The sequence below is a fragment of the Echinops telfairi genome, unplaced genomic scaffold (assembly GCF_000313985.2).
Source record: "Echinops telfairi isolate 266 unplaced genomic scaffold, ASM31398v2 ScPeMD7_2;HRSCAF=8, whole genome shotgun sequence".
Taxonomy (NCBI): Eukaryota; Metazoa; Chordata; class Mammalia; order Afrosoricida; family Tenrecidae; genus Echinops; species Echinops telfairi.
The window spans coordinates 69,240,754-69,267,123 of record NW_022103898.1 but is presented as its reverse complement, the minus strand read 5'-3'; the positions used below and the strand labels follow the sequence as shown (position 1 = coordinate 69,267,123).

The 26,370-nt window shown below is 40.9% G+C and overlaps 1 protein-coding gene across 2 annotated transcripts in view; it reads left to right on the top strand.

Moving 5' to 3' along the window:
* The window catches only part of SRGAP1 (SLIT-ROBO Rho GTPase activating protein 1), a 326,600-nt gene that overhangs the window by 141,038 nt on the left and 159,192 nt on the right, over window positions 1-26,370 (top strand). For both annotated transcript variants that reach the window (XM_013004070.2, XM_004700482.2), the window contains exon 2: window positions 21,558-21,753. In XM_013004070.2, the coding sequence (XP_012859524.1) occupies window positions 21,558-21,753 (196 nt within the window). The remainder of the gene's footprint in view (window positions 1-21,557; window positions 21,754-26,370) is intronic.

The following is a 26,370-nucleotide window of genomic DNA, read 5'->3' as shown; positions in this document are numbered from 1 at the left end:
AAGTGGAGAGAAAATGTTTTGAGAATGATGTACAAATGCGCTTTACACAATTGATGTGTGTATGGATTGCGATAACAGTTGTATGAGCCCCTAATACAATGTTTAAAAAGAAAAAAGAACAAGTAAAAGAACTGAACCAAAGATTTCAAAGGGCTGCTTGAGAAGACAAAGTATTACAATGAAATAAGCAAAGACTGGAATTAGAATTAAAAGGGAAGAACCTGCTCATCATTTCTCAATTTAAAAGAGCTGAAGGAAAAAACGCCAAGCCTCACAGGGTGTAATAGTGAAGGATTACACAGGTAAATATTGAATGACACAGGAAATATCAAAAGGAGGTGGAAGTCACTTTTCCAAATAGAGCCCTCGCACCACTGTTTGCTAGGCTTTGGACTGTTAGCCATAAGATCAAACCCAGCAGCTGATGTTTGGGTAAAGGATGAGCCTGCCTCCTCTCATAAATATTTATAGTCTCGGAAATCCTATATAGATTTGCTATGAGTCAGAATTTACTCAACAGCAGTGGGTTGGACTTTTGGTACCAAAAAGAACTGGTTCACATTCATTCATTTCAGGAGGTAGCATATGATCAAGAACAGATGCCATTGGTGAAAAAGAAGACTCCATGAGTGGATAGCAATTGAGATCTTTCAACAGATAGATACAACCCTGGGATCACTCGCTCAGCTATGCCAAGACATTTGGAAGACAACTGCATGGCCAACTAATTGGAAGAGATTCATTGTTGTGCACACTCCAAAACAAGTGACTGAACAGAATGTGGAAATGCTTTAATGATATCATTAGTGTCCCACACGAATAAAATTTTGTTGAAGAATTTTTTTAAAAATTGCAGCAGGACTTCTTCTAACAGAGAACTGCCAGAAATTCATGCCAGATTTAGATGAGAATATAATATAGAACAAGGGATGTCATTGCTGATGTTAGATGGCTCTTGACTGAAAGCAGAGAACACCAGGAAGGCCTTACATGTGTTTTAATGACTGTGTAAGTACACGTGGCTTATGTGGATCATAACAAGTTATGGATAACATAGCGGCAAATAGGAATTCCAGAGCAGTTCATTGTGCTCAGGTGTAACCTGTACATAGACCAAGAAACAGTCCAAGAAACATAGACCAGAAACTGAAAATCAGGAAAGGTGTGCATTAGGGTTGTCTTGATCTATTATTTAGGGTCGCCATGAGTTAGAAGAAACTTGATGGCTCTAAACAACAACAAAAGGTGAGCATAGGCTTAAGGGAATTTGACTAGTGGGTAGTAACTAGGATTAAGTTATTTCAAAGTTCTTTTGTTTTTTTGTTTTTTTAAATAAATGAGAGATTATGGTTCTTCTGTTTCTCTAACCCAAAGAAGAGAGAGAGACTTTTGTTGGATTGTTGGAACTGCAGATTATCCAGTAAATCCATTGGTGGCAATGATGCTTAATGGGAATTCTATCTGCAGTGGGAGCTGAGGTACGTTTCTTTGAATTCTCAAGACAGCAGGAACAGTTCTTACCTTGAGAAACAGTTACAATATGATTGGACTTCAGGGCATCGTACAGATTCAGACTGAGCCCCAGGACAGAATGGCGAGGAGAAGGAACTGTTCTAGTGCCTTTAATGCTGAGAAAATGAGTACAAAAAGTTTTAGAAGAATACAAGCCATTACATCTATGCTTCCAATAAATCCATTAAAAGCCAGGAAAGAATCTGAATCCATTGATCTATCACCTTCAATGATTTTCATTGGTTTTACACACAATTTATACTGTTGCCTTCTTCATAAGATCCCTCAAAAAAGAAATCACTATGGATCCGAATTTTGTTCTTGTTATAGGATAGTTATGATAATTGGTGGGAGTATTTATTTTTTCTGATAAGCTTAGAATTTCACTATATTAGTAGTTGCAAAATGATAGTCAGGCAGCAAAATCTGGAACAAGGGTATGTTTGCTTGGCTTGCATGGTGTTTTGTTTTGTCTTAATTTAATTAGATGCTGATATTTCAAACTCTGGAAATTTTACCCCTGAATCCCCAAGTCTTCTAGCTTCTCTAAAAATTGAGGAGGAAGCATATCATTTATAGCTGCATCAAGCTTCCTACATAGTCAGTATAACCTGGCTAGATGCATGTCCATCTCAGTGATCCAGCCACTCACTGTCTGCCCTTGGTGGTTGTACCTTACCTGCTTCACTCATGTATCTGACCCATCTAGCCTCTGAGGGCATTTGAGTCTGTGACCCAAGCTCTATATCCAATACTCAGAGCTTTAAAACTGTTGTTAGCTGCCATTTAGCCCTTCCCCAACAACTCATTGTTACCTCATGCACCACACAACAGAATGCTATCAGTTGCCAAAGTTCATTAGCTGATTTTCATTAGCTTATAGTAGAATCTTCCTGAGCTGATATTCAGAAGTAAATCACAAGGCTTTTATTCCTAGTCTGTCTTAGTCTGGAAGCTCTGCTTAAACTTGTGCCACATCACAGCAACACACAAACCTCCACCGCCAGAAGGGTAGTAGCTGTGCAGGAGGTGCACTGACCAGGAATCCACCCTGGGCCTCCTACATAGCAGTTCTGCCATCATACCACCTATTATTTTAGCCCCAGGAGGGGACCACTACACATTGTAAAGCATTTCTTTGTTTGGGGGCAGTGTCCTATCTTTCGGACAATATCCTCCTGCCAACTCCGTAACCAGAGAGAAGAAGAAAAATGTATTCATCTTGTACTAGTCTGTGGGCATTCAGAAGCTAGCTCAATTTAGGAGACGGGGCCTGAAGTGCCCTGCAGACTGCTTGCTTAAACTCATGGTTACTTGGCACCTGTGCTCAGAAAAGCATCCAGTGGAGAGCCAGGGGCCCGGTGCCATCCATTCAGACAGCTTTCCGAATGCCGGCAGCCAAGAGAACATCAGCTGAGCCTGTGAGTAGAGTGGGCCCTTGCCAAAAGCATGTAAACTTAAAAGGAAATGAAAAAAGTGTACCGTGGGCAGATGTCAAAAACTTGTGTTCTTTTTGGATGAGGATCTTTTTTACCAAGGACGGGGTAAAGCATTCTGATAGGACTTTCACTCTGCCCCTTAGGTGCCAAGATAATTATGAAGCTGAGAGTAGCTGCAAAATTTAACCATGAAAATAAAATGGGTACCAAGCACGTCTGCTGTTTTGTACAGCTACATTAGAATTAGGATTTGCTGGATCATTAACAGACAGGTTGGCCATTCAAACCCCATTCAGAAGGCAGCCAGAAGGAAGACCTGGTGATCTTCTGAAAGATCACAGCCTTGAGAACCGGTGTAGCGATTCTAGTCTACACATTTATGCTCGTCATGAGTAGAATCGACTAATGACAAGTGTGCATGAAGGGACCATGGATGAGCCTTGTGGCAGAGTTCATTAAATAACCACACACATAGCTAATTGTATTTTACCTTATAAAAGGGAAAACATTATCTACATTTGGCTCTAAGAAAACACGAGACTATATTTATTCCCTTTCAAACTTAGATGTATTTGCTTTATATTTGAACTTGAGGTTTTATTCTCATGCTAACCCAAGACTGAAGTTTGATATCTGGAATTTGTTAAAAGCATGATGTACTCTGAAAATCCTGGAGTCTGAAGATTAGCACAAGTAGACTAAACCTCACTCAGAGGCCCCCCCAGTGCCCAGGTCTGATTCAGTGACATACTGAAGCCCTTCATCAGATGAACTTACTTTATGTTTGTTTTATTTTCTTCATCCACCCCCTACATAGCCCCCCACCCCCACCCCGCCTTTTCCCCTTCCTTCTCCCCTTTTTTTCCTGCTTCTTTTTAACCTTGTTCTCCTGTGTTTTCTTAATAGGCTATGTTTCCCTTTATTGTCTCTTCTGCTCCCACCCTTGTTTTCCTCCAGCATACTGGTCCATTGGCTTCCTTCTTCCCCACTTTACTACTTCCACCTCTTACAGCAGATGCAGGGAAGTATTACAGAGTGTACTGTGTGGCCCAAAGAACTGGGGAGGAGAGCCTAGATGAAAACGCAACATTTATTGTAGATATACCATTAGAGGGAGAGGAGGAGAGAACTCACTGGTCCTGGGGATTTTCAAGCAGTACTCTAACAGTTATTTATGAGTCTGAGTGTGTTCAAAAACGAATCTCTTTCAGATAAGAGCAGCTAGGGAAGAGTGGGTGTGACCAAGGAATTAATGCTAATACTGCGTGTGAGCACTTAAGAAGAATTTATCAAGAAGTGTAAGATTAGAAGATGCTAACATTCTGAAACACGGTGAAGATTAAATGGTATATATTGTTATCCCTGACTGTATCTCTCAAAGTAAATTGCAAACATATCAACTGTAAAAAATGTATATATGAAAGACAAAAGATACAACTTCAAATAATTTATCATTTTAATTGTAAATTTATTATGTAAATCTATTTATATTGAAACAAAAGCAGCTTTAATTGCATAACTGTACTTATACATCCACTCAGTTCATATCCTTATTATTATTTTGAGTCTAGCTGATTCCACACTCCCTTTCTTAAATTAGGATAAAACTTTGTTAAAAAGTCTTTCATCGAGGTTTGTAAAGAAGCTTCATTTCCTGATACTGTGGTCAATTAGGGTTTGTTCTTTGGTCGATGTGAATGTTAAATAAGTAAACTGAAGCATCCTCTGCAATACTAGAATGAAAAGCTGAACAAAGACGACACCCTTATCATTTTTAAAGACCACATTTTGTATTTGTACAAGCGTGTTTATGTTGAATTCCTGAATAATAGCCTGGCTCATGCTTACTTTCCCAGTGAGCCTCTTTCCCTCACCCTAACCATAGGGATGCCAGTCCCTCTTCACTAAGTGGCATGTAGAACATTGTCTTTGTGGACTATTCAATGCCAGTTGACCCTGGAAGGGCTGAACTTTCTTAAGGGTCTATTCTTTTAGTTTCTCTGTTTGCCTATCTTTTTTATTTTTAGCACATAAAAAATGGGCAACCTCGTTAAGGAATGTGTAACCTAACATTTGAAAGGCTTTTATTCTACGATCCTGAGTTGTCGCTTTCCCTTGTAAGACAGATGCTGCAGCAGAATCCCCGAGGCCATGCTACTCTCAGCGTCAGCTGCTGAGCTAGAGACCAGGTAGTTCACTTGCAGCCAGAGGTTATTACAGCTCCCATTTATTAATATCTAGTTAAATCATAATAAATAAAGTTGCCTATAGCATCCAATGAAAGAGGGGCTTTAAAAATAAGAAATGAATTAAAAGAAAATTAAGTAAAATGATCAGTGTTTCCTTCGTGTGTTTTCCTAGATTATAATATAATGTTATAGTAAATGAGCCATAGAAATTATAGCTTTATTTGATAGCTGTTTACAGCATTATGATATTCTATGAACTTAGCTGGAGTTGTTCTCCAGTTGTTGACTGCATAGGACATTGTTGTAAGCATAAGTTCTAGGGCTAGGTTTCTGAAGGACTGCAGGAAGAACAGGTCATGACAGGATGGGGAACTGGGGTGTGTGGAGAGGAAAACCACTCCATGAGTTTGCAATATATGGGCCCCTTAGGTCCACAGATATAAAACTATAAGCTTTTTGGTAACTTAATATCTCTACTCAATATACATCAGAGGTAGTTTTCAACTATATTTTGGGTGCTTTATGGAAGTTTAGAGACAAGATAAAAATTATTTTTTTCTTTAAAATGTTTTGAATCTGTATAGTTGAAACTGCAGAAGCAAGAGATGTAGGTGGTAGTCAGCATCACAATAGCCGTTCAATAATGATTTTAAGGCAGAGGTATTTAACTTAAATACCTGATGTTACTGTTGAGCGCCTGACTCACAGAGTTCCTGTAGAACAGCACTAGTGGAACTGCTCCATGGAGTTTCCATGGTGGTAACACTCATGGGAGCAGATTGCCAGGTCTTCTCTCACTTGGAGCCAGTAGTAGGTTTGAACTGCCAGTCCTTTTCAGCTGAGCTTAACCATTGAGCTACCAGAGTCCTGATGTAAATTCTTAGTTCCTATAAAAGCCAGGTCATTCAGTAAGTTTTAGGGAATTAGTATTAGCCATTTGTCTAGTATTGTTAAGATTGTTGTTATCGTAAGGTGCCAGAGAGTTGGTTCTGACCCATAGTAACCCATAATGCAACAGAAGCAAACACGGCCCAATCCTGTGCCATCCTCACAATGGTGCTTGTGCTTGAACCCATTGTTGCAGCCACTGGGTCAATCCATCTCCTTGAGGGCCTTCTTCTTTTTTGCTGCCCTTCTACTGTAGCAATCATGATGTCCTTCTTCAGGGACTGTCTCTCCTGACAACATCTCCAAAGTAGGTAAGACAAAGTCTTGCCATCTGAGCTTCCCAGTACAGCATTCTGTCCTTACTTCTTCCAGACAGATGGGTTTGTCCTTTTGGCAGTTCATGGTACTTTTAATACTCTTTGCTAGCACCATAATCCAAATGCATTTTTAAGATAAATGAGTATTATTTTGGCCTCCTAGCCTTCTTACTTTGAGTAAGTAATGGATATGCATTCAGCATTGCTTTTCTAAATTATCGTAGACATTGGTACCTAAGCTATTGTTTGATATGCAATAGCTTCATTAATAGATATATATAGCATGCATGTACATTCTTATGAACCAAGGCCAGTCCTGGGTCACTTTGACTAACTTTGTATAGTTATACACATGGATAGTTGTTGACCATCTTAATTTTGTATCATGGTCTTTGGAGTCAGGCAAACTGAATGGGAGTCTAAACTCTGGGACTTAAGACGTTAGACAAAATAATTAACTTTTGTCTCAATTTCTTCATCTACATAAAGGAGGGGTTACATAATAGAATTGCCATAAAAATTTACCCTTTAATGGCCCGTGAGACATATCATGCTCACCTACATTCTCTGCTTTTGATGATTAGTGGAACAGTGATATCCCATTTTTGTGTATGCTCCCATTTGGTGGATTCCTGTATAACTACATGAATATGAACAATGGTACCTTGTCGTACTAATCCCAGAACTAGAGACCCCTCTGGACCTATATGTCCCATTAGTTGTAACAAAATCCATAATACCTCAAAACAATTTTTAAATTTTCACTTAATCTGTCTTCCATCGTGGAAAACACATGGTTTCATCCAAATAATTTAAAACAGAAATAGTTATGTCTTGAAGATTTAAGTGAAATAAGGCATATCAAGTACTTACAATGGGCCTTGGAACATAGTAGGAAATCAATAAATATTCTCCTCTTAGATGTAGATTAGTAAATTGGTTGGGAGTTTCTACTACACACTTTAAAATGGTAATTACTGCAATAAGGGAAATCGCCTTGAGAAAGCCTCAATTTACAATTAACCCAGTACAAAAGAATGAAACTATGCCGAGTTTTTTCAGTTCTTAAAATTTATTTAGAGAAAAACATGTGTAAGCGCTTACATTTACCTCATAGACCCTCATGCTGAATTGTGTCAGGTGAGAAAAGCCAACATTTAGAGAACCTTTGTCAGTAGTAAAACAGTCATTCCAAAATGTAAATCTTTGTTCTCTTACAGATCACTGATTTCCACACTGTCTTTTTCTGGCAGTAAAAATCAATCTACTATTATGGTCTTAGATGTTCTTGCTTAATTAGAGGGCAGCTAATGAAATCCTGCCTCTTGTGCATTCTAAATAAAAGCCCTATATTGGATCATTCAAATCTGCACTTCCTTAAGCTGCCCTTCCCTGAAATGTAGTTAAACTCACATAATTGGCCATCTTAATTTATTGTTCTTTACCCTTGCTAGCTTTCCTTTGAAGAGAAAACTCAATTTTCTTTTTCCTTGTACATGCCCTGAAAATATTATCTAGGCCAAAATATATCAAAAGCTATGAAAACTGAAGATTCTGTAGTAAGCATTTGTTCTAAAATAGTATTGGGTTAACTTAGTTGACATAATGAAAATCTAGAAAAATGGATTCAGTCTCTGTACATGTCAAAAAATTTGTGAAATTGACTTTCACCTAAGAAACAATGAAGACTAATTATACTGAGTCTGACATGATTTTAATCTAAAAGTGTGTTAGGCAAGGTTTAGATAAACAAATCCAGAAACACTTATAGGTGTGTAAGAGAGTTTTATATCCAAGAGTAATTGTATATTAAGACAATAGTCTGGCCCAGTCCAGCAAGTCCATAAGTTCTATATTAACCTATAAATCCGATATTAGCCCGTATGTCCAATACTAGTCCATAAATTCTGCTACAGACTCACGCAGCACATGCAATAATGTTGGAAGCAGGAAATCACAGGCCAATGGGTGAAAAGTCTTGTGGAAGCATCTCAGTGCTGGAGTGGCTCCTCCAGCTCCAGGGCTCTGGCTGCCACTAGCATGGCTTCATGTGGCTTGTCAACAGGAATGTGAAGCAGAGTGTGTCCTGCCTCTCGGGAGGAAGATAGGAAGAATCCCCAGGAGAAGGTCATCCCCACATAGAGGCGTCATTGGCTATGGCCTGATTGACAGGCTGGACTCCACCCCTTCACTCAAGTTGACAGGCGATTACGTAACTGCCACAAAAGGTGACTCCTGTGCAGGATTTTACTATGATTCTACTCCTCATCAGTGGACTCCAAGGATAAGGCCATGGTTTTGAGTTGGACAAAGAACTTGATTTCATCTGTGTCTGCTTGTTTAAATTGTTGATGATGTTCTGTTTCTGAAGGAGTAAAAAGATCACAGGGAGCAGACTGCTATGTCAACCTCCCGGTTAGCTGTAACCATGTGGAACCATGGCTCTTTTAGTGAAATGATTTTCTGTACCGTGGTGCTTTGGAAAAAACCGCTTGAGGTTTATATTTCTAAATCTCTGAGAACTTACTTTTGCCCTAGTGTTCTACCCAGGGAGCCCTGGTGGTGTCGTGGGTTATGTGTCGGGTTGCTGACCACAAGAGCAGCAATTTGAACCCACCAGCCACTCCTCCCTTGAGAGAAAGGTGAAGTTTTTGACTGCTGTAAAGGCTTGCCGTTTTAGAAATCCACAAGGCCTATTCTAATCTATAAGGTTGGGATGAGTTTGGATTCACTGGGTAGTGAGCTTGGTGTTTGGGGGTGGTTTCAGTTTTTTACCTCAAGCAGTTTACTATTTTTGTCCAGGTTGATTGTCACTTTCTGGGTAAGCTATAAACAACTTGGTGTTTTGATACTTTAGTCTAGCCCCGGGCTGTCTTCTGCCCTATGACAAGTCTCTTTTATGCACCTGGCAGGAATTGGCCCGTTCACTATGAAAATTGAGTGATTAGTGGTAGCCAGGTTTTGAAAATGCATAAACACATTTGCTTGTACTAACTGTTTTTCCTGCCTTTTAAAGAGGCAGGAAGAGAGAAGAAACAGAGAGAGGAGGTAAGAACTTACTAAAAGCGCTGTAGCTTTGAAGAGAGCGAGAGAGAGAGAGAGAGAGAGAGAGAGAGAGAGAGAGAGAGAGAGAGAGAGACCTAGGAGAGGTCCTGTGGAAGAGCCAGCATTAATAGGCCCAGAGGGGCCTGCAATTAAGTTCATAGTAATGGCAGAAACTAAGCAGCGAAGAGTGGAGCAATCTGCTACACAGGCTATGAGCTGTGTCAGATGGCAGTGGAGAAGCTGGTGGCCAGAAGGCTGAAGACAAAGAGATCTGCACAGCTGAGGCGGGGTGTGCACACCAGTAACAGGGCTGTCCTGAGAGAGTTAAGAGCAGGCCTGCATGGCTCAGGGTAGGCATGCACGGCAGAAAGGCCTACTTACTTGGACAGCTGAGAGAGCTATCCTATACCAAAGAAGGGAAGGCTATGCTTTAGGGGGGACCAGTCCAGACCTTGCCTACCTACATGCTTCCTAATCCTGATTCCAAGTTGTCCTCTGTTACTTCCTGCAGGGGCCGGCTGTGAATTGTTTGATGTGGCTGTTCTAGCCAAAGTCTCTTACCCCCCCACCAAATGACCTCGCCTCGCATGGGTCTGGTAAGATGGTGGGGGAAGATACTGGTGAAGCAATTATGAAGATACTTGTGAGCAATTATGAACAGGATTCCCTGGAGAGCCATGCTGGTGTGTATAAAATGAGCCCTCTGAGAGGCAGGAAAAGGACTCTCGTTACCAGCAGGAGCCAGAAGTGTAGTGTATCTATCCTCTGGAACCGAACTCCCTGTATAATGAACTTTCTGGATCCGGATGATGGACACATCAGAGGAGCAGCAGCAGAACCAGGAGCCAGAGCACAGGACAAAGTGATGGACTTACCAACCAATGGAGCAAGTAAAGCTGTGCAAGAAGGTGGCATGTGGAGTAGGGTGCCTCTGAACACGTCATTGAGGGAATTGGCCTTGCTGACCTAAGAAAGTGGGCCTGAGTGCCTTCAGGCTGAGACATACTGAAATGGGGTGCCTCTGGGTACTTATTTCAGGAAGCAGGGTTTGCTAACCCACAGAACTTAAGCCTTCAGGTTGAAACTTATAGTAGAGTGGTATGGCCTTTGGGCATTTATTAGCAGACTTGGCAGAACTTTGTATGAGCCTGAGCATTTCTCATTGGCATTGCAACTTGTTAATGTCCTTAATACACCTTTTAATCATGAATTTTGTCTGCTCAACCATCACAATCGGTATTAGAACCTGGAGAGAACAAGTAGAGAGGTAAAAGGGAGAACATTAATTAAGGCAACACACTTCCATAATAAACCACTTAACTGAATTTCTGAGTCTTATGTGATGATTGCAACAAACTAGGAAAAAAGTAGAGCCATGGGGGTAGAGAGATGGCTGGTGTCGTTGTGAAGAAATTGAGAGCAGAGTCTGTCGAACCTCAGCTGTTGTAGGAATCAGCTTGGGCTGATCCTAATCAAGACAAACCTGGACACAACACAGCTCTTCCCTGAAGTTCCACATGTCCTTTCAAGGTGTAGGACCAACTCCCTCAGTAGCTATTCCTCCAGATTGAGTCCCAGTTCATCCATGAGATTTCCTTTTCTGAAGTCCTTTAGCCTAGATAGTCCATGCCATCAAATCTTCAACTTGCATTTTTCTTTTTTATTGCCTGTTTCATAATAACTGGCCCCTACAGGACTTTGTATACTAAGAAAGTCTTTTCATATCTCATTATATTGCAACTTCCCCTCACCTGCGAGAGGAAAATATGGCAGTTGCTTTTAGTGATCGACCATTCACAGTTAAGGACATCTGAATTCCGGAGAAATCACACTCTGATATTACATCTCTTCCCACTAGAACTGGTCTCGTTTCTCGTATTCTATACTGTATTTACCTTATACATAAATCATGTCTTCTAATCAAGTCTATTAATCTTTAAAAATCTATTCTGATGGGAACTCCTCATTCTGGACTAAGGAGAAACTCAGTTGCACAATTCACTCATAACCTAGAGCAGTGCTACCCAATAGATGAGTCATATATATCATTTTCAATGTTTTTATAATACCAGTTTTTAAAAGTAAGGAGAAACAGATAAACAGAATAATGCTTTATTTTCTTTAACCCAGTATATTGAAAATTATGTAATTTCAACATGTAGTCAGTATAAAAATATTAATGAGATGTTTTTCATTTCTTCCTCCCACCCTCTGTACTAAGACTTTGAAATTCCGCGTGTATACATTGACAGCACAACTCAATTTGGACTAGCCACATTTCAAATGCTCCGTGAAGCTAGTGGCCACTGCGCTGAACCAGCATTTTCCCTCGTGGTTGAAAACCAGTCTCTATTCCCTGAGAGCAGAAAGTGGAAACAATTCCACACTAGATGACAAAAATGAGTGATGCATAAATTATGAAAACAATAGAGGACTTAAGCAGGGGAAAACATGGGTAAGATTCATTCTTTTGAGAATTTGGTTTATGGTCTTGGCTCAGTAATTCCTAATTTAAATGAGAAACCATTCAATTTGCAAAGGTGGTGCAGTATGCTAAGCATTTTATTTGTTTGCATTATTTTCTGATTATACATTTGTCTTAGATACCTAGTGCTGCTGTAACAGAAATACTACCAATGGTGGGTGGCTTTCATGATGGTAGATTAATTTTCTCACGGTTTAGAAGATTTAGAAGCCTGGATTCACGGCACCAGGTCCAGGAGAAGGCTCACTCTATCTGGGAAAAAATCATTGTCTAGACCTCTCTAGAGCTCCTCTTGGCGTTCCTTAGGAAAACTCCTGTGCCACTTCTTTTAACTCCTTTGGTACTTGCTTGTCTCTGGTTCTCAGCTGTCCTTTTTCTATCATGAGCAGTTAGGTATAAAACATACCCTATAGGGATATGGATTCATTAATATAAAAAATGATGCTCGATTCTCAGGATTACCTGGCTTGGAGTGCACAATATTCAACCTGTAACCGCTTGCTATTCAGGATTTCCCATTGCTCCTTTGTGTTCCCTGGTGACAAAAATCACCTGAGTACTTAATGGAAATATTCCAGTCCAGGTCTTTTGCCAGACCAACAACATAGTAAGTATCCAGCTGAGGGGTGACTAGAAATAAGGCTTTTTAATAGCACCCCGGGTACTTGTGATTATCAAGCAACTTTGGGAAAACCTGGACTGTAAAACTGAGTCTCTTCAGTCTGATTCAGGAGGGCCTTTCTGATGTAGCTGGTGATCACACCCCCATCCATGCAGTCTTCAGCCAGAGGAGTAGCACTTGTTAGACCACTCCTTGCCCTCACCCACCCCTCGTGCTGTTACATCAGCCTAGCATGCCCGTCACCCTGTGCTGGCCAGCAACTGCTGTTAGTCAATCTCACAAACACTCGCCTTGTGCCAGCCACTGTGCAACCATGGCCCTTCCTACATGAAGACACTGAAGGTAGCTCACCATCTGTTTGTGTTGCTTCATCATCACTGAAGATGAGACTCCTCATTTGCAGACTGCTACTCTTAGCTACTAGTAAAGCATCTAAGGAGCCCTGGTGGCACTGTGGTTAAGTACTCAGCTGCTAACTGAGAAATTGGTGATTCAAATCCACCAGCAGCTCCATGGCATAAAGCCGTGGCAACCTGCTTCCATAAAGCTATGGAGGATTGACTTGGATGAAAGGGAAGATGGAGAGCCGGAAGAGGAAGAAGAGGAATCCAAGAAGGGGGTGTGGGATAGAATACAGGGCTGGAGTGGTATGGAGTGGTATGAACTGTTGAGTGCAAAGCCGATGGTCTGAAATGTAAAACCTCCACCTGATTCATAATAAAATACCCATTACAAAAATAACTTTGGAAACCCTGTGGGGCAGTTCTATTCTGTCTTCTAGGGTCAACACGAGTCCAAATTGACTCATCAGCAGTGTTTTTACACTTTCTTCTTCTTTTTTTTTAAATAAAGACTTGTGTGGCACAAGGAAATGCTCAACAACCGTTTCCACTGAAAACACAAGTAACACAAGTATCCACAAGTTAGCTCCAACTGCTTCATAGTGGTTTATAGATTGCAGCATACTTTTCATTTCTGTCACCTCATTGACTCACTGTGGCATGGTGAGATGGGAGGTATTATTTTACATGGGTGAAAGGTAAGTGACTTTTCCCAGGTGATAGGTAATGATCCGGGGCCCATCCCGATGCCAGCACTAACGTCTATGTAGGCTTTAAGACGATCCCAAGTCTTGGAGTCAGATTTCCAGTGAAGTATAGAAATCTTTGCTTTTCTTTAGTCAAGTCACTGAAACAAATATCAAAATGCACTCTCAGGGTTGTTTCTGAGTTCCAGATCAATAACCCATGTTTTAGCATGCTCCCAGGTTGTAGAAATCTTCATGTAAACAATGAACATGTGAGAAATGGATGGAACCAGTTAGAGTCTTGGGTTATTATTGTTCTCTTAGAGATATTCGTACCTGCATTCTGTCCTTTGAGAAAAGTACTTCTATCCTTTGGGTAAAGGCACAAATAAAACCTGGCAGAATGCATTCTCTGATGACACTATAAGGAAAACATGACCCAGTGAGAAGATGAAGTAGTTGTGAGGATTCAGGATGCTGTAGACATGGGTTGGATTATTATTTGCTAGGAGATCTTGATTATCACACTCAGTATAACAATTGCATGCCCTGGTTCTAGACATTCAGTAACAGACTAGAGAAACTGCTCGTCTTGACTTGAACTTTCAAAGAAATAAATGTGTGTCAGTCTGTGGTCTCACCTAAATTAATTCTAGGAATTACAACTTCCCTTTCTGAGAGCAATAGCAAGAGATGCCTATTTTCAGGCAATTGCATTTTATTGGTAAGTATTGGTCTGCAGATTTTTTAAAGCTGAGAGAAACCGTTTCTATGGTTTTAGTTGTTACAAATTAATTATAGTAGTTTGAAAGCACACTTTTCTGCAGTGTTTTTATTGGATTATTAATATTCATTTATTCTGTGGTGAAACTCTGGTAGAGAGATGAAGTCATGGTCATTATAATAGGCCTAGTGTATGTTAACTCTCTTTAAAAGTGTCATTATGATTATTTAGCAGGTTTCTCCCTGAAATTTAAATAATGATGTTGGTACCTCCTTAAACAATGCATTTTTTTAACCTAGAAGAAACTGCTATTTTATGTGGTTATGCATGAATCACTGTGATAAGTATCTCCTAATTTTCTAGTAGGTTAAATGTTGTCTTTATCACTAGAAATTATAACCCATCAATATTCAAGTGATGCTATCCAGTAAGAAAGAATTATACCATCCCTTTTGAGAAAATCTATTAAGATTACCTCTTTGAAATCCCCTTAAAACAACTCCCATAGCCTTTTGAACTGACCTCTTTGCCTTCAATTTAACTAGTCTTTTTTTTTTTTTTTTTAATCAATTTATTGGGGCTCCAATTTAACTAGTCTTTAATGGATTTTTTTGGAAGCCACTGTTTGGATTGGCCTCTTTGTGTATGTGTGTGTTTGGTGGGGGTGGGGGGAGGAGAAGGCACCCTAATGAGAATAAACCACAAAAATCAAATCCACTGTCATTGAGTTGATTCCAACTCATAGCAACCCTATGTAGGGTTTTTGAAGCTGTATGTTTTTATGGGAGCATAAACTTTCTCCAGTGACGCACCACCCACTGTTTGTGGTCCGCAGTCCACACTGATAGGCAGCATCATCAGGGTTCCTTCTTATGAGAGTCAGACACATGTATTACTGAGAGAACTTGTCTGCAGACGCCCCTGATTGCAGAGACATTTTTAACACTTTTTGTTTGGAATAAGCATAGGCAGATATGGACTTCTTATCTTACGTGTGTGTGTGTGTGTGTGTGTGTGTGTGTGTGTGTGTGTGTGAGAGAGAGAGAGAGAGAGAGAGAGAGAGAGAAAATATTTACATTCATTCTTATTGCTAAATAATATTCCATTGTGTGGCTATACTACATTTTGTTCTAGTCATCAATTGATGGATATGTAAGCTGTTTCTATCTTTTAAGTAATAATACTTAGACTTCTATAAATAATGCATATGCAGGTTTATGTGTGGACACAGATTCTGTGTGTGTGTGTTGTGTGTGTGTGTGTGTGCATGAAACTGCTGCCCTGATGGGTATAGCAGTTACAAGTTGAACTGCTAAGTGCAAGGTTAGCAGGCGGAAACCCCTGGCTACTCCACAGGAGCGGCCTTGGAAGCCAAGGGCAGTTCTGCCCTGTCCTGTCCTGTAGAGTTGCTGTGAATCAGATTGGACTTCCTGGTAGTGAGAAAGGGATGTAAACTGTCTATTTAACTCTTTAGGGAATGCCCATGCTGCCTTCCAAATCAGCTAAAAAATTTCCACAATAATGTATAAATGATTCTTTACATCCTCACTAAAACATCTACAGACAGCACTCATATTTAAGGGAGTTATTAGGGAAGCTAACAAGTCAATCCCAATAAGAAATGCTCAGGATAAAGTTTGTTTATTGTGACATGTTACAAAGCTCTCCCAGGTCTGTTCTAAGCATTTCGTGTAACTAGGGTCATATAATATTTGTCCTTTTGTGTCTGGCTTCTTTCACTCGGAATACCTTTTTCAGTTATCCACGCTGTAGTATCTATCAGAACGTCATTTTTCTTGAGGATTGACTAATATTCCATTGTGTGGCTCTATTGCATTTTGTTTATTCATTCGTCTGTTCCCTTAGGTGGTTTCACCTTTGGGCTGTTGTCAAGAATGCTAGCGTGAACATTGGTGTACAAGTATCTGTGCACCCCTTAGGAGTAGAACCACAGAGTCGTATGACAGTATTCCATACTTCACTTTTTGAAGGGCCATCCAAACTGTTTTCCACCGTGGTTGTACCATGTACAGTCCTATCAGCAATGATTGAGGCTTCTAATTTCTTCCTATCCTCACCTACACTTTCTGTTCTCCATCTTTCTGATCCGAGCCATTCTGGTGGGGTTGAAGCAGCATCTCCTTGTGGTTTTAGTTTGTGCTAATGAAAGAGCCCTGGTGGGCCTGGGAGAAGCACCTGGCTGCTAGCTACACTGGCAGTTTACACTCACTCGTCAGTCTGCTGGAGAGAGTTGTGGCAATCTGCTTCCATAAAGACTACTGCCTTGGACATCCTAAGCTGCAACTCTGCTTCTTCATAGGATGCTCTGAGCATTGTAGCACACGGCACTGCCAGCTAATGGTTTAGAGCACCTTCATGTGCATAGTGACTATTTTTACATCTTCTTTGGTAAAATGTCTACCCAAGACCCTTACCTCATTTCTGATTTGAGTTGTTAGTCTTTCTGTTGTCACACTCTGTTCTTGTCTTTGTGATAACAGCCCCCATCCTAAAGGGTTTGGGATAATTGTGATTTTGATTTGCATTTCCCCGATGGTTGATGGATCTCACTCATCTTTCCATTTGGTGATTGGCTATTGTCTATCTTTTTGATAGAAATGTCAAGTCAGATCCTTTCCCCATTTTAAAATGTGGACACTTGTCTTTTTAGTACTGAATTGTTAAAAGAGTTTTTATACATTCTAGATGCAAGTTCCTTACCAGATATGTTATTTACAAGTGCTTTCCTCCCGTTCTGTGAGTTCTTTTTAACTTTAGTCATGGTTACAGCAGGGCATTACATCCTCCAAGAAGCTTTCTCGCTGTCTGGGTGTGTTCCCTCTCCACTTCCCATAGCTTCCTGGCACAGCCCTCTTTTGTATGCTCAGCACACAGTGTACTGAAATAATCTGTTTAGGATTGTGTTTTCTCTATCAGAAGGCACTGTGTCTTACAGAGCTCTTTATTTCCAGTGCCTCAGCTTCTGCTGAATTCAAAATAAGAGCTCAACAAAATAATTGCTTGTTCACCTAAACAAAAATGAATCCAGAGTTCCAGGGCATGGGGGTCACTACTAACCCACAAGGCTAATAGAAAGGGCCTCAAAAACAAAACAACCCTGAAAGAGTTTGAGTATGGGAGGGAGGCTGCAGGGTATAGAGTTTAAACTGTATGCAAAAATACGAGGCATCATTTTTTTACCAATCATCCCTTGCTTAGGATACTTTCCCCATCCCTCCCTTAATGCTTCTGTGGTACCAGTCACAACAGAGGAACTCCAGACTGCAGCCACCCATGGGCCCAGGATTCATATAGTGCAAGGCCCTGTACACCATTCGTCTCTTGGTTTTATTCTGAGCAGCACACTGCGATTCATATGACTGGACATTTATTTTACTTATATCCATATTGGAAAATGCCTAAATTCCTCAATACCACATAAGATTAGCTCCTAGAGAGGTCATATTAGTATAGTTGTGTCTGGTGTGGGGAGAGGTGACAATGTGTGTGCTGCCTTGTGAATCTGATGATAAGACCCCCTTATACCTAAGGGGCCTTAGTGTTCTAAGCTTGCTGTAACACAAAATACCACAACTGGTTAGCTTTAAAGAACAGAAATTTATTGTCATAGATCTGAAGGTTAAGAGTCCAAATCAGGTTCCTGATCAGCTCAATTCCCTCTGTGTTGATAGCCTCAGGAGGTTCTTGGCCCCTTGGTTTATAGACAGTCCTCACATGGCATCTGCCTTCACCTTTTTAAAACCCAGAAGTTATTAGGTTTAGAATCCACCCTATACTCTGGATTCACATCAGCTCCTGAATTGATTACATTACAATAGATTTCATTTGGAAGGTGATATTATAATTACATCACAGAAGGCAATTGACTCTACCCAAAGCCAGCTGATTTAATCACATATAACTCCATGACATCGACTTGAATAGTGTTGGCCAAACCACTGGGAACCACAGCCTAGTCAAATTGGCACATAACATTAACCGTTACATAGTCCAAGTGTTTTCCCTTTCTAGTGAAATAATCTTATTGTTGTAAATGTCCGTTTCCCCCCTCCTTATTACCTGTTTTCTTTTTGTCTGTCTTAAATGTATCTAAATTAAAGAGATAGATGGACTAATACCCTTATCCATTTGGGGAACATGTTTTATTTTCTCATGTGATGCTCTAAACTGCCCCTTTACATTTTCACTATTGCTGCCAAATACTTGAACTTACTCCATTTAGATTAGGAAAGTAGAGGTAATAGGAAGTATCAGTTACTCACCATAAAATAAGTCTGTGGCTTTAATTGTTCAAATACATGCCACTTTGTCTGTAGTTTTTGTTTTAGATTTAGACCCTGGTAGAAACACACAAGGGACCATTTAAGACTAAGACCCCAGAAGGAAGCCCATATAAATTTTGTGTGCCTCTGATGTGTTAGGCTGGGTTGACTCGAGAAGCAAATCCAGAGACACTCATATATGTGTAAGAGAGAGCTTGATATCAAAGAGCAATGATACACTGGGAAAACATCCCAGCCCATTCCAGATCAAGTTCGTAAGTTCAATATTAGTCCATATGTCCACTCCTAGTACATAAGTTCCTCTTCAGACTCACATTGCCACTTGCAATGATGCTAAATGCAGGAAGATCACAGGCCAGTGTGTGCAAAGTCTTGTAGATCCATTGGCCATGGACACATCTCCAGGGTTCTGGCTGCTATCAGCTTGGATCGAAGTGGCTTGTCAATAGGAAAGTGAAGGCAGAGAGTGTCATGCCTCCAGGGAAGAAGAGGGGACATTCCCAGAATCCTCATGAGAAGGCCACGCCCACAAGGAGGCATCAGGCTGAGACCTGATTGACAGGCTAGACTTCACCTCTTCACTCTTAATATCCTCAAGTTGACACAAGATTATGTAACTACCACAGATATGATGTCTAGGAGAAAAAATCGATGTTCTCTCTCAGCCAGTTCTCATTTGGCGTGAATGTAGTGTCCTTGTTTTGCTTTGTTTTAGGGTGAAGAGAAATCTAGTTGACCATCTAAGACCATTGATGGGTTTTCCCTTAGAATGACCTCATTATAAAAGATTTACTGGGATTCCTGAATGAGAAATACCTCTACCTTTTATGTTTTGGGGTTTTTTAAAAATAAAAATAGCTCCACATTTGTGGGGAAAGAGTTTGGCACACATACTGACTATAATATTGTATCGAGAAGCATGTTGATTGACTCAAAGCCAGGTGCTGCTGGTAGTAGTTAAACGCCTATAATGATGTGCACACCACACTTACCTACTAAAATCCTTCAATCTTCATGTGGTAAGAAAATCTCTCTCTCTGATCTAATTGACTCTCCAGTAACGGCATTACCTGGAACATGAGCTTGCAGACCTGGTTTCATTAATTATTGTACTGTCTTTGCTAGATACTGGCCTGACACAGGTTCTGATGCTCAGGTGGTTGAGTTGCTGATGTTTAGAAGTAGAACACCAAGCCTTTTTTTTCTAGTCCATCTTACCCTGGAAGCTCTGCTGAAACCTGGTCAGAGTCACTCAAGCCTCCACTGACGAATGGTGGTAGCTACAATTGAGGTGCACTGACCAGGCATTGAACCTGGGTCTCCCAAATGCTAGGACACCATTTACCACTAAACTTTCACCATACCCATTCACACAATATAGTTGCTCAAAAGCTGATGGACGAGTGTAAAGAGAGCAGAAGGCGTTGATTGTTGTACCTTCAGACCTTGGGTTCGAGGCGCAGGCTGGGCCACTCTAGCAAGAGTCCTGGAAATATTAAATCTCTGGAAACTGCACTGCCATCAAGTCGATGCTCGCTCATAGACACCGTAAAGGACAGGGTAGAGCTGCCTCTGTGAGTTTCCAAGACTAACTCTTTAAGGGAGTAGAAAGCCGCATCTTTCTCCCTTGGAGCGCTGGCTGGTGGTTTCAAGCTGCCGACTTTGCACTTTGCAGCCCATCCCATAACTACCCCACCACCAAGACCCCTTCACCTCCAGGAGGTAGAATAAAAACCTTGGGTTATTCTAAAGCCAAACTTACTACCCTTGGATGTATTTCAGCCCTAGGCTGTAAATCGTTATAGGAGAAGAAGACCTCAGCTTACTCCCACAGAGTGGCTAGCAGGTTTGGTTAGGATCTGGTGCTTACCCAATCGCAAGCACTATCAGAGCACCTACATTATCATTATTAACTCTTATCAAGTCAGGGAAATGTCCTGACTCACAATTTAGGACTAAACCACAGTGCTATAAATGAGCTTGATTAAACCAGTTCAGTCCTCTTGAAAAAGAATAATGGGAGGACATTGGAAAGGCATCAGCTGGATGTTGATATCTACTCCTTCCCCCGAATAAGATTCTACCCTCACTTGTAGGGAATATGCACGGACATTGGGAAAGATGAAATAAAGAAAATTTCCACTATGAACGGTTTCATCTTTGGAGGTTAGCCTTGGACCTAGAACACAAACAAGTCTGTTAGTCATTAGTGACTGTAACTTCTTTTCCAAAATGCATGTTTCATTGTTACGGTCATTTACAAATATTTCTGCATGACACATTTTTACGTTTGTGCTTTTGGTAAAGCAGCAAATGACTAACCTTCAGTAGCCCAATATGTGAAAAATCGTCAGAGTCCTTTCAGGATTACTTGTGTGGATTAGGCTGTTGGTGGGAACAGTGTGTTCAAACTGAAGACCTAGTGAAGAGACCGGTCTGTTGTGAGCAATGTGACGCAGTGGAATCTGGGGATTGCCCCATTATGAATGGATTATTTGGAAATAGAAATGTTATTTTTAGGCGTGGCGTTCCTATAAACCCTGAAGCTGTGTGCTTTACAAACTTGAAATTTATGGACTAAATAAAAATTACCAGATGTCTCTGTAGATGCTAAAGGGGCGAAGTGCATAGTGGATCAGAAGAGTCTGGAAGAAATGATGTTCATCTCTATGCCGTCCACACTCCAAAGAGATAGTTGAGGTCAAAGGCTGCACAATATGCATGGAGTCATGAGGGGTAGCGTAGTGCACTAAGCAACCCCTCATTACTTCATGCATATTTGTGGCCTTGCAAACAGCAATGATTCTACTCTAATTTATTACATTCTTTCCTGAGGCTTATCTCCTTCTTCTAATGGGTCAGCAGAACCCAACTTGGACTTAGAAATCTAGTAAAAGCCCAAGAAAGAGCTAAATATACCAGCTTTATTGCTTTTGTCTTGCACATAACAGTAAACCTCAATAATTTTTGTGAAGTCACTTAAATGGATTCTCTTCTCTCCTTAGAAATCCGAGCTCAATTGGTAGAACAACAAAAATGCCTGGAACAGCAAACAGAGATGCGCGTCCAGTTGCTCCAGGACCTACAAGATTTCTTCCGGAAAAAAGCAGAAATTGAGACGGAATATTCTCGGAACCTAGAGAAGTTAGCAGAAAGGTTCATGGCAAAAACAAGAAGCACTAAGGATCACCAGCAGTACAAGTAAGGGAAACATGACTCAAGTTCACCTTTCCAAGATGATATCCGACCTTTCCCCATGTTTATTGGTTTCACATCTTTTATATTTCTGTCTGATAGTTATTGATTGGCATATCCCCAGGAATAAAAGCAAACCCCTGTATTTATAATTTGTGGATTGGCACTTGTCACATTTCAGTCTAGCTGCATACTCTTGACATTTTAATTTTTCATATGTGAGAGCATTTTGAAAAGGTTGAAGCACACTCATATGTATAATGTTTGTGAATAACTTTATATCTACAAGAAGAACAAATGTTTGTAAAGTTCTTGGTTACAGAAAACTTAAAGTGTTTCTATCACAGGTAAATGCTTGAAAGAGCAAAGATAAATGAGCTGCTTCTCTTAGCACAGGCCTCGGGGTTTCCTGTAGTGATTCTACACACAAACTAGGATAGCTTGTGTTTGGTGTGCTCAGGCTTCTTGTTTGTGATCCTTGCCAATTAGGCTGACATAAAACCAGGGTAAAGTGCTCATGAGTGAATATAATGCAGCCTATATCATTTGTACTTCATTCTTTAAAAAATACATGTAAGTTAGCAAATACATACAGAAAACAGATTTGTTTGAGATACCAAGGGATTTGGGGAGGAGAGAGTCGGGAGTTACTTCTTAAGAAATACCGGGTTTCTGTTTAGGGTGATGAAAAACTTTTGGAAATGGATAGCGGTGATGGGTACACACATGATAAATAATTAAATTTCATTTGCATACTTTAAATGGCCATTTTTAATGCTATATACCATATATACTCGAGTATAAGCCGACCCAAATATCAGCTGAGGCACCTAATTTTACCACTGCCTTAAAAATGTGCTGAAAAATTCAGCTTGTACTCTAGTATATATAGTATTTCTTACCACAATAAAATTTAAAAACAAAAATTCCTAATAAGCGAAGTTACAGAGAGAACCGAGGAAATAGCAGCTCCAGTCGACTGTCTGAAGTATTCCATCAGCAAAGAACAGAGCTAAGGGTGATGGGGTGAACTACCAACACTGGAGGCAGACATAGATTGGCCTGTTTAGGAGACCCTGAAAAGGCAGTGCATGCCCCTGACTTACATATGCACCATAAAATGGCTACATTTTTATGTTCTGTTGTATTTTACCACAATGTGGTCCTTTTTTGAAGGCAGTGCCAACGTTCCTGTGTGGAAATAGAACAGGCTAGGTAATCTGAAAAACACTTCTGCACAACTCCCCGAAACGCAGGTTAAAAATATAACAGACCTCCCTTTAACTGTATAACTGAACTTACAGGAAAGTAAGGGAGATTTCCAAGGGTCATGAAAGGGAGCTGGGAACCTGAGTGGCCATGGTAGCCAGACTTTAGACCCACATGGGCACTGGAGAGGATACCCAGGCCAAGTAGAGAGTTGGCACAGGCAGTCTCTCCACCCTGCCCCCTTGGTATTGCAACCCAGCCTGCAATCCCAAGAGGAAGAGCTAATGTCTTGGTGACAGGGAAACAGAAAACCAGCTACCCGCCGCATAGGGCAAGCCAAGGAGACCTGGCTGTTTAGCCTAGACTCTAGGTTGGAAGGGCTGCAGGGAAACAAACCCTTCCCTGCACCAGTGGACCTGTGGATCCCACGTTAAAGGAAGTGTGGGAACTAGCTGGAAGGATCCATCCTCAGTCTGGGATAGAGAATACTTTTTTGACCCCCTTCTGGATGACTGTAAACTCTAGTGTTGGCCCAGCACAGAGGTAAGTCATAGTGATGATTTCCAGGGTGCACAAATGTCAAACATACTGGAACGACTCTGGGACTGGGATGAGGCGACTGGAGTCAGTACTACAGTCGTGTTTATGCTAACTGTCCCTTCTTTAGGGAGCCCTGGTAGTGCAATGGTTACAGCACTCAGAAGTTGGCAGTTCAAAACCACCAGACCTTCTGTGGGAGAAAGATGTGACAGGCCGTCTGCTTCCATAAGTATATACAACCTTGTAAAAGGCAGTAGCATGGAGCTCCTTGGTCCTATGGGGTCACTATGAATTGGAATCAACCCAATGCTAGTGGGTGGGGTTGGGTTTGGGTTCCTTAAAAAAAAAAGTGCAAGTAAGAAAACCCCATCCATTCAATAGCTATTTTGTAGTTCCTGTGTTTCTGTGGTGACTGAAAACAAATTTGGAAGAACCCAGGCACCTGAGACTTGCACTCTGTATGAATCAGATGCCACCTTTTGTTTCTCTTGGTTTGTTTGGTATCTTTCTTCAAAAGATCTTGGTATTTTCTTTGACTTGAGTACATTTATCATGGAATATAGGACTGGAGGTAAGATGGGTTAAGTCTGTGGGATGTTTAAACCAGGATTAGGAAAAAAGCTCAGAGACAGGCTTTTTAAGAGAGTCACACAGACCTGGGTTTGGATGCTAGCTGTACTGTGTGACTTTGGTCAAGTTACTTAACCTCTATGAGCCTTGGGTGGCTAATGTATAAAATAAGATTTTATGACAATCGAATGAGAAATTGAAAAAGGCCCTTGATATGCTTGACAGCTGGCACAAGGCATGTGCTCAGAAGTCCTACTCTCCCCAAAGAAATGTTATATTGTGAGTACTGTAATATCACCAATCGTGCACGCTCTCTTCTTCAGTTTTGAGATGCTCGTTATTAGAATCGTCGTTGACATAAAGCTGGCCCTGCATAGTAAAGTAGAAGTTAGGATCGGCCTCTCTTGGCTCTAAGACGATCTCAAATACTTACTTTGGTCTTTATCAAACTACTGTACATTGCTGAGCTTCATTTTTCCCCCTCATTAATTAAAATAAAATATATATATCTGCCTTAACAGAAAGTTGTGAAGATTAAGTACATTTGATGTCCACAAAGTCTCTGGAATAACCCTTAGGTAAAAATAACTAATTTGATACTTAATTACTATGTGCCCAAGAAACTGTTGTAAGCTTTTTAAAGTATATACTAACTCAAATCCTCATAACCATCCTCTGAGGATTGATCTGGTCATTATTATACAGATAAAGTAACTGTGGCACAGAGACGTAAAAATTATTTTCCCAAGGTTACCTTGTAATCTTGTGGATGGTGAACTTGGATTTGAACCTGGACAGCCTACTGCCATGGCTAAGCTCCTAACCTCTGTACTGCTGCTCCAAGTAGGCACTGAGTACAGATTAAAATAAAATGAACCCATTGCCTTTAGTTGGCTCTAACTCATGGTGACCCCTTGTGTGTCACAGTAACACTCAGCTGCATGGGTTTCAGTGCTGGTTTTGCAGAAGCAAACCACAGCCTTTCTTCTAAAGGGCCTTGGAGTGGACTCGAACTTCCAACCTTCTGGTTAGCTGCCAAGTACTTTTACTGTTTCTGCACCCCAGGCAACTGCAATTCTTATTACTGAAATTGTCATTAACTCAAATATAATAATGTGTTTAGTTAATGAATGAGATATTATTTATTGGAATGCTTACTATGGGTAAGGCACTGAGAAGGCAAAGAAATGTTGTCAAAGATGCAACAGAGGACAATACTGGGGATACATGGAAGGGAGGTAGTATGGTTTGAACCCCCCACAGCAGGGCAAACCAAGAAGGGAACATAACAGATCAGCAATGGGAGCAAAGCAAAGCAGAGCCACAAAGCCCCTAAGGAGCCCCCCAAATAGACTTCAGGCTAAGAGAGGCAGCTCCCGGAATTCACCCAGGACCAGTGGGAAGATAGGCATAAAGGTCAGCAGACAGACCTGGAATTATGTATGTTTTTGTTTTTCCTTGTTTTCAATGGTTTGTTTTCTATTTGTTTGGTCTATGCCATTGTTGGTATGCCTACTTACATAAGACAGGCATAGGAAGCAAGCTCGAGGAGAAAGCAATGGGACCAACGGTCCCAGAGGGACTTGGGGGCAGAAGGGGCCGTAAAAGGGTGCAGTGGGCAAACAACACCATAGACAGGGAAACAACTAGGGAATCAAAATCAATAGCGAGGAGGACATAGAGATCCTGGGGGTGCTGGCGCAGCAGCAATCTACCTGAGAGGCAGTACTATGAGGCAAAAGTAGGGTGAGCATGATAGTGGGGCAGAAGGAAGGTAAAAGGAAACAGAGGAATGATCTAGGAAGCAAAACTATGGATAGAGGTATAAGCATAGGTGTGTCCATATGTAAATACATTAATTCATAAAAATAGAGGTATTGGCCTATGGACATATATTTATATGACAATATACTGAGGTAGTGAACAGACTTCGGGCCTCTGCTCATACTTCCCTCAATACAAAGACACTTTGTTCGAACAACTTGGCAGTCTGAGATGCTCACCCTCCCAGTACAATCACTGAAGACAAAATGGGTGCATAAGCAAATGTGAAGAAGGCAGATGGTGCCCAGCTATTAAAAGATATAGCATCTTGGGTCTTAAAGGCTTGAGGTTAAACAAGTTGCCATCTAGCAGAGAAACAACAAGCCCACATGGAAGAAGTGCACCAGCCTGTGCAATCATGAGGTATCATCAGAACAGGGTAAGACATCAGAAGACCCTTAGCAAACAAACAAACAAAACCATAGGGTTGAGAACAAGGGGCCTTAGAGCAGAGACCCAATACCCATCTGTAGATAATGA